Source organism: Meles meles, chromosome 7 (genome assembly GCF_922984935.1).
Source record: "Meles meles chromosome 7, mMelMel3.1 paternal haplotype, whole genome shotgun sequence".
In the NCBI taxonomy this organism is placed as follows: Eukaryota; Metazoa; Chordata; class Mammalia; order Carnivora; family Mustelidae; genus Meles; species Meles meles.
The window spans coordinates 10233622-10241916 of NC_060072.1; the positions used below are offsets into that span (position 1 = coordinate 10233622).

The window sequence follows — 8295 nt, forward strand, 5'->3', positions numbered from 1 at the left end:
ATCCATAGTAGCTAAAATGAAATCAAGAGAGTGCTGGGCGGGACGCTGGTGCGGGACCAAGCTGATTTCAATGAATCTGCATTTCAGTCCCTAGCCTCAAAGCTACCTCCATAGGAAAAAAAAAGTATGCAGTTAATAGAAATTCCCTCTAAGGCCTTTGGTCACCAAGAGGCGAGTCAATAGCGGGGATGGCAAAACCAGGAAAACTATTGAAACCAGGGAGTAGAGTGGGAAGGAGTTATTTCCTTTTGTGGATTGGTGTCATCGGCTTCCTGAAATATTAACTGGGAATCCGGGGAAAGGGCATATGGGTGTGCTGCTGTTCTTGCACTTTTTTTTTTTTAAGATTTTATTTATTTATTTATTTGACAGAGAGAGATCACAAGTGGGCAGAGAGGCAGTCAGAGAGAGAGAGAGGGAAGCAGGCTCCCTGCCGAGCAGAGAGCCCGATGTGGGACTCGATCCCAGGACGCTGAGATCATGACCTGAGCCGAAGGCAGCGGCCTAAACCACTGAGCCACCCAGGCGCCCTGTTCTTGCACTTTTTCTACCCGTTTGAAGTTTTCAGAATTAAAAGTTGGGGAAGGGCCGCTGGCTGGCTCGGTGGGTAAAGCATGTGACTCTTGCCCTTGGGGTTGTGAGTTGGAGCTCCATATCGGGTGTAGAGATTCCTTAAAAATAAAATCTTATAAAAGAATAAAAAAAGTTTTGGTCCCCAACGAGCTCTTCCCATCTTCTTATTCTGCCACCTGAAGTGGAGGCGTGAGGGGATAAGTATGTGGAGTTGGCCTCATGATCACAGAATGGCTGCAACAGCTTTCACACCCAAAGCCCAGAAGAATGCTTCCTTCCTCCATCCAGAGACTTCTTTAAAAGTGAGGGAAACATTTCCAGAATCATTCCCCTTCAGTCTAGGCAGAGTGGGAGCAGCCCTCCCATGGATCAGGCCACTCCAGTTCAAATCCTGCCTCAGGAGATCACCGCTTTCTAGATGCGTGCCACTGTGTAAGTTAACCCCACATTCCTAGAGTATCCTCATCATATTTAAGTAGCAGGGCTTGAACTCACGACCCTGAGATCAAGACCGGAGCCTAGATCATGGACCCCTTAACTGACTGAGCCTCCCAGGAGCCCCCTAATGCCGCCATTTCTAATCCTCCTTCCCCAAGTGGTAAAATGAGCCGAGTAAGACAAGCTCGCTGTCTTCTGAAGGCCTGAAACACATTGGTATCTAAAGCCCCCATGAGGCCCAGAGCGCCATGGGGTTAGGGCAGTAAGTACCACACACAGAAAATGCTCTGGGCCTGCGGTGGGTCGTTTCCCACAGGGGAAGGGAGCACTGGGCCAGGTCTGTGCAGACTGGGCGTGGGCAGGGGGTCCTCCTCCCGCCATGCTGCCCACACACCCAGGAGCCCACACAGACATTCCGCTCGCCCTTTATTAAGTACGGGAGGACGGGTTACAGGCGTGGAAGCGGCGGGAAGGTCCAGCCTCCACTCCCGCCATCACTGGCACACGATAATAAACAAACAAATAAATAAATAGGGGGGTGGGCACGGGGGGCAGGTGGCACAGCAAACACGGACGGCAAAGGGAGGGACACGAACGCCCCACCCTCCAGAGCCGTGGCCACCGTCTACGCTGGACCGGTACCATCATCAGGGAAGGGCAGGGCGCTCCACTACAGACCACTGCAGAGTCACTGTGTGGCCCCCGGGATCACCGCCTTTGCGGAGGGTTGTCTTCAGCCCTTGGACCCTTACAGATGGACATCTGGACCCCTAGCTGGTCCAGTGAGATCCGGATTGTCAAAGGACCATGGTGTCTCCGTTTCTGGATGGTTCTCTTCAGGATCTAAGAGACCAACGGGTCACTATTACCTGGTGTTCTGTTTGGTCTAACTCAGGACCGGGGACATGAAAGGCGCATTGTCACTTAGCCTTCTGACTGGTCCGCTCTGACTCCAGAACATCAAAGGGTCATTGTCACTTGGGTTCCCAATGAAACCCTTCAGGACAGACCCATCAATGAGTCACTCTCACTTAGCCTTCTGCTTGGTCCATTCAGGGCGCAGGTTGGTTACCTAGGCCTCTGATTGGCCGACAGGAACCCAAGGCCGCTGGAGGGGCAGGTATAACTCCAGGGGCAAACCCCACCCCCCTCACCCCAGTCTGGGAGGGCTTAGGGGGTTAAGTGCTCAGGGTTGGGGGAAATCTTCAGTGAGCATCAAGGCCCAGATTTCCAAGAGGGTAGGTCACAGGGGAGGAAATAAGGCCACCTGGCTGGGTCAAGCCAGTGCGAACTGGTGGAGGATGGGGCAAACAGCTTCTGGAACAGCAGAGTGCCCTGCCACCATGGGGAGGGGATGCGAGGGCCCTAACACCTTCCCTGGGTCCCGACCCCACCAGGCTGCAGAAAACGGGGCCCGGGAGCTGGGATCTCTTGGCCCCTTGCCTTCATCTACAGGATCGGATGTAGGGGAGGGACGGGGCTGCAGTGCCGGTCCCATGGGCTCAGTCCTCCAACCCCTCCATCAAGTCCGCGATGCTCTCCACATAGTAATGGGGCACGAGATCATGCTGGCCGGACGCCAGGTAGGCCTGGGCCTCCTCCAGGCGGGAGACACCTGTGAGCGTGAGCAGGGTGGTCATGCCACAGCGGTGGCCGAAGAGGATGTCGGTCTCGAGGCGATCGCCCACCATGAGCGTGCGGGCGGGGTCCACGCTGAAGTGCTCGGTGATACACTCGAACATGTAAGGGCTGGGCTTGCCCACCACCAGGGCTTGGCGGCCCGAGGCCGTCTCCACTGCAGCAGCCAGGCTCCCGGTGCCTGCAGGGAGATGGAGACGTGGTCAGTGCCCAGTGGCAGCGGGGGGCGGGGGGGAGGGGCAGCCAGGATCGGACACTGGACTTCCATGGAGGCGGCTTGGCGTGGGGGGTTAGAGAAGGCACTGAAATGAGTCAAAAGTCTTCCAAGGCTTAGCGTGGCACTAAGTACAGGTACAGACCCTGCAACGAATTGCCTGCGTTCAGAACCTGTCATCTCCACCCTTCTTAGGCCAGCCATTTTGCCTCTCCGTGCCTCAGTTTGCCCATCTCTAATATGGCCCTGCAGGGACTGAATGAGCCACACGGTGTGTAACTGGGCTTGGCTCAGTTAGTCCTTGCTTGGAACAGGGGGATCCAAGTCAGGCCTGCGTTCAAAGAGGTGCTGTGGGCATTGAAGGGGCAAGTGCTTGGGAAACAGGAGCTCTGGTTGCTGCTGCGAGAATGTGGGCTCCTGGCTGCAGAGATGGGCACAGCCCTTTTAGAACGTGGCAGGGCACAGGAATGCTCATGCCCCGGCCCCAGTCAGCCTCGGTGGCCGGGAAAGTGATCACAGGGAGAGAATTCAGGCTGGAGACAAAAAGCGACATGCTTGAGGATGTCCACGGCCCCAGTAGCTATAATAAGCAAAATTGTGAATGTGCCCAAGTGTTTAACAATAGGAAGACTGTTTAGAAAAGGACAGTCCTGACTCTCAGCCCAGGACCATGCGGCTCCCTGAACAATAAGTCCACTGTGTCCGTCCCACAGGCCCGTCCTTGTGCCGCAAGTTTCAGCCTTCACATTAACGTCCCCGAACAAATGATGATGATCAAAATTTACTGAGCACATTCTAACGCGCCAGGGGCTGTGCTGGCTGCTCACGGAAGCCCATTTTACAGATGGAAAAGCTGACCGCTCAGTGCCATTAAGTAACTTATCCAGGGTCGCACAGCCTCATAATGGGAGAGACAGGGTACGTGCTCAGGTGTGTCCGACCCAGTCATGTACTGGGCCAGCTTGTCCTGGCTTGGGAGCGCCGAATGTTTCCTTTTCAGGGATTTCGTGAGCTCGTTGTGAAAGCCACTATGAAAAGTCAACTTCTATAAACTGATGGTCTAATTATGTTTAAAAAAGAGATAATAAAGTCTCAAAGCTCATTACTTCCTAAGTATTTTGCCATTATCTATGCTCTGGGGATTCCTTCCGTCTGTCATGCTAGAAATACTATGTAATGCTGCCCACAGGTCCTCGCACTTCACACGCAGTGACCTCACGTTGCGAACTTGAACCTGGCTATCACCACAGGGATTGGGAAATGGTATAGATCAAGCCCCCCCACCCCACCCCAGTTATCAAACGTTCATCAGTACAACACTGGGCAGACCCCCCGAGCCCTCTGGGTCTTGTCTCCCTTCACAGGGGAGGACATTCCGTGGTGTTAAGTCTAAGTTACAGAAGAGCGGGCACAAATAGCAAGAATCCTCGGCCTGCCCAGCCTCCACACAAGGAGGGGGAAATTCCCCAATGTCACGAGATCAGGTCAGCGCTGACCCAGGGCAACTCTGCTGGGAGGTTCGGCCTCACATCTGACCTAGAGCTTGCTTGTCTGTTTTCTCGACAAGTGGGGAGGGAAGAAAAGCCATTTGCCCTGTTGGTTAGAAATTCCTTCCAGGATGGGTAGGGCTCAAGTGAGTCACCCCAAAGTGTTTTTCTCACCTCCAGAATGGTCTCAGCTGCGTCAGCAACTCCCTCTCCCACCACCATGGAGCTGATCATCCTGGGCACCACCCCCCATGTCCCTCTTTATCCACTCGACTAATATTTACTGACGCCCAACTACACGCTAGGTACTTTGCTAGGCACTGGGCATAGAGCAGTGCGAGGGACATGGTATCTACCCTAGGGGAGGGAGCGTCCTAGCAGGAGCATCTAAGAACATAGCCTGTGTGAACATGGTCTGTCCTCAGACCATCACTAGGCCACTTCACTGAAATGCTGTAATGTGGGGCACCTGCGTGGCTCACTTAAGTGTCTGACTCTTGGTTTCAGCTCAGGTCATGATATCAGGGTTGTGAGATCAAGCCCCACGCCCAGCTCTGTGCTCAACCGAGAGCCTGGTCTCCTTTCCCTCTGCTTCTGCCCCTCCCCCTCTGTCCCATTCCCTGCTCTTATGCTCTCTCTAAAATAAAATCTTTTTTTTTTTAAAAAGATTTTCTTTATTTATTTGACGGAAAGAGAGAGAGAAATCACAAGTAGGCAGAGAGGCAGGCGGTGACGGGGGGAGGGGGAGCAGGCTCCCTGCTGAGCAGAGAGCCTGATGCAGGGGCTTGATCCCAGAACCCTGAGATCATGACCCAAGCCGAAGGCAGAGACTTAACCCACTTAACCCTAAAATATAATCTTTTTTTTTTTAAAATATTTTATTTATTTGACAGAGAGAAATCACAACTAGGCAGAGAGGCAGGCAGAGAGAGAGGAGGAAGCAGGCTCCCTGCGGAGCAGAGAGCCGGACGTGGGGCTCGATCCCAGGACCCTGGGATCATGACCTGAGCCGAAGGCAGAGGCCTAAAATATAATCTTTAAACAACAACAACATCCAAGGCTGACACGTTTTGGTGGTGACATCTTCCTAAGACAGCAGGCACTTCTGTTTGCCAGTTCAAGTGGCTGCCATGCGGCAAGAGGGTAAACACACAATTTAGGAGACCCACAAGGGAAGGGGATGGAGGGATGGGGATGAGAGACATGCATTCTTTCAGATTTTATGCATATCGGGGCCTTTATTAATATTTTTATACCACCGTTTCAAAGCCACATCACTCAGCAAACAGGACATCCGCGTTATAGCTAAGTTTCTACCACCCCCTCTAGGTCGTGGGAAAGATCAACAGGGCCTGTGCGACACAGCAGGTGAGGACCGAGACGAAAGGGGCGGAGGCATATGGGCAGGACCTGGCCGGTCCCCAGCTCCTCCAACCCACCTTTCCTGAATCCTAGGGGGGCCTCTTAACCCACAGTTCTTAACCCGAACTTTGAAGCCTTCAGGGAGCAACTCGCTTTTCACAGCATGGCCCAGGACAGGCAGCAGCTGCGACAGCAGGAAGCCCTGACCAGAGCCCCCAGCTTGGATTTTTGGGGAGACCGGAATATGCAGCGAGTAGGTCTGCAACAAAGCGAGGACAGAACTAGCCTAGAATTATAGATTCTCCGCCTGGCATCGGTTCTGCCATGGCCCACGCCTGGCTCCGCATTTCATCCCCTACTGCCCTGCCCTGCAGGATGCCTCCTCCAGGAACCCTTCCCAGATCCACCTGACTCTAGGCCCTCCTTGCCACCCCATCACAATACCATGTCTATTCCTCTGTCAATACCAGACCTGCTGCCCCAGGATTTGGTATCTGTGACAGTCTAAATCAGTGGCCAGCAAGGAGGGCGTGATGGAGATCGTCCCCGCCCTCAGCCTACTGGCTGGGGCACTGACTTGTCCACACACACTTACCCCCGGCAGTTAGCTGCTGCTACCCTCCATTCTTGACTAACTCAAACCCTCCAAAATGCGGGAGCCTCACCTGCTCTTGCCTCCTCTGAAGGCCTGAATACCCAGATGACGGCAGTAAAGGGTGCCTTGGATGGGGGTGGGGTGGCCACAAGAGCCAAGTTCAGGTCCTCCTGTTTTGGGGCAGCTCGATTCCCCTCTCTTGGCCTCAGTTTCTTTAACTGAGAAATGGGACACCTCCGGAGTAATTTGGAACTAAGAACAAACCGCAAGGTACTTCACAAAACTCTGTAATAATAGGAGAGGGGTCTGGGTACAACCCACACCTACTATGTGCCTGGCAGTCACCCTGATCACTCTCCCCTGGGAGGAAACTGGCATGGTGGGCCTTCCCATTTTACACCCTGGACAGCGATGCTCCGAGGTTATGTAACTTCAGATTACTGAGCCCTGGAGCTGGAACTGGAACAGGTCAAACTCCATCCACCTCCCATGCTCATCACACACCCACCTACAACTGGCGGCTGCCAGTGGTGTTCCAACAGCTCAACGGGGCGGGGGACACAGTCCTTTCAGGTTGTTTCCAACCCTCCGGCCTCAACCCCTGATTGGTGATGGGGACAAAATGACAGGGGTTCCTGAGACGGGTTCAGGAAGGCAAGGGCTGGGTATCCACCTGCAACCCCCTGAGCCACAACGGGCCTCAGTTTTCTCAGCTGCCATATAGGGGCCCTCCTGCTGTCCCTCCAGGGGTGGCAGTTGCAAGAATTACCAGACGTGGCCATGACAAAGCTCGCCCGGGATCTTGCAGGGTGGGAATGGCCCTCGCGTCTCTCCGGGTCTCCACCTGTCACCTGTAGACACCCCTTCCTCGCCCCTCTCCCCTAGGCTGGAGGGGAGAGCGCAGGTCGCCACCCCACCTCGGTTTTCCCGCCAGCCCCGCGCTCACCGGGGGTCCGGCTGCCATCGCTGAGCGGGTGCCACGGGTCGCGGTCGGTGGCCACGAGGAGGCAGTCGGGGTCACGAAGGTGCGCACACGCCTCGCTCAGCTTGGCGAAGGTGAAGTGCTCGTCGTAGCCCACGAGCACGGCGCGCACGCGCGGGGCCGCGCCCGGGTCCTCGTGGGGGTCCCCCGCCAGACGCAGTCCCGCGGCGCGCAGCTCGGTGCGGAGCCCCTCGCCGCCCAGCACGAACACGGCGCCCGGCGCGCCCGGCGGCCCGAGCAGGCGCTGGCGCAGCAAGCGCGCGGCGCACAGCGCGGAGCTGAACACCTGCTCGGCGCGCAGCCCCCCGAAGCCGAGGCGCGCGAAGCGGAGGGCCAGCTCGGGCCGCGCGCGCCGGCTGTTGTTGCTCACGAACAGCGCCGCCTTGCCGGCCCGCGCCAGCCGCTCCAGCAGCTCTGGGGCGCCCGGCACGGCGCGCTCGCCGTTCCACAGCACCCCGTCGCAGTCGAACAGGACCCCCTGCGTCCGGCCCAGCACGTCGCGCAGGGCCGCGCCGCGCAGCCGCTCGCAGCGCGCCATGCAGCCGGTTGGCCGCCCGCACGCCAGAGCCGCGCCGCTCTCCCTCAGCGGGCACGGCGCGCCGGCCCGCAGTCCGCCCCGTGCCCCGCGGCGGCCAATCGGCGCGCCGGAAGGGCAGGGGGGCGGAGTCACAGCCTGGCCCGCGGGCCAATGGGGGCAAGCACCTCGGAGAGGAGCGAGGCCTCGACCTAACGAAACCTGGAATAAAGGGTAAATCTCGGCCGCCGCCGAGGGGAGGGGACCAATGAACACCTAGCCCTCGCCTCGTCCCCAAACTCGGCTAGGCCAGTCGCTGCCGAGTTTCGACCCCGACTGGCCCATTACAGGACGGACTGACGTTCCTCTCGGCCAATAAAGAGTTACGAATAGAAAATCTGGAGCGATTAGCCGCCCTTGCGTTCCCCAGCCAATCAGAAGCGTCGGAGAGCTGGTTGCTAGGAGGGAAGCCCAGATGCTAAGGGAGCTGTT

General features: G+C 56.6%; 1 protein-coding gene across 1 annotated transcript; it reads right to left on the bottom strand.

Moving 5' to 3' along the window:
* Positions 1 to 403: 403 nt before the first annotated feature.
* Positions 404 to 7873, bottom strand: LOC123947228 (pyridoxal phosphatase). Its single transcript, XM_046013312.1, has 2 exons — positions 7254 to 7873; positions 404 to 2830 (listed from the first exon to the last, which is right to left on the bottom strand). Exons 1-2 carry the CDS (start codon positions 7825 to 7827, stop codon positions 2514 to 2516), a joined length of 891 nt encoding a protein of 296 aa, XP_045869268.1. The 5' UTR covers positions 7828 to 7873; the 3' UTR covers positions 404 to 2513.
* Positions 7874 to 8295: the final 422 nt, after the last annotated feature.

Excerpts from the sequence above, each read along its gene's own strand:
- LOC123947228 (XM_046013312.1), bottom strand. The coding sequence starts at position 7,827 with ATGGCGCGCTGCGAGCGGCTGCGCGGCGCGGCCCTGCGCGACGTGCTG. Across the intron at positions 2,831-7,253 it reads CGATGGCAGCCGGACCCCCG|GCACCGGGAGCCTGGCTGCT; the intron begins GTGAGCGCGGGG and ends ATCTCCCTGCAG.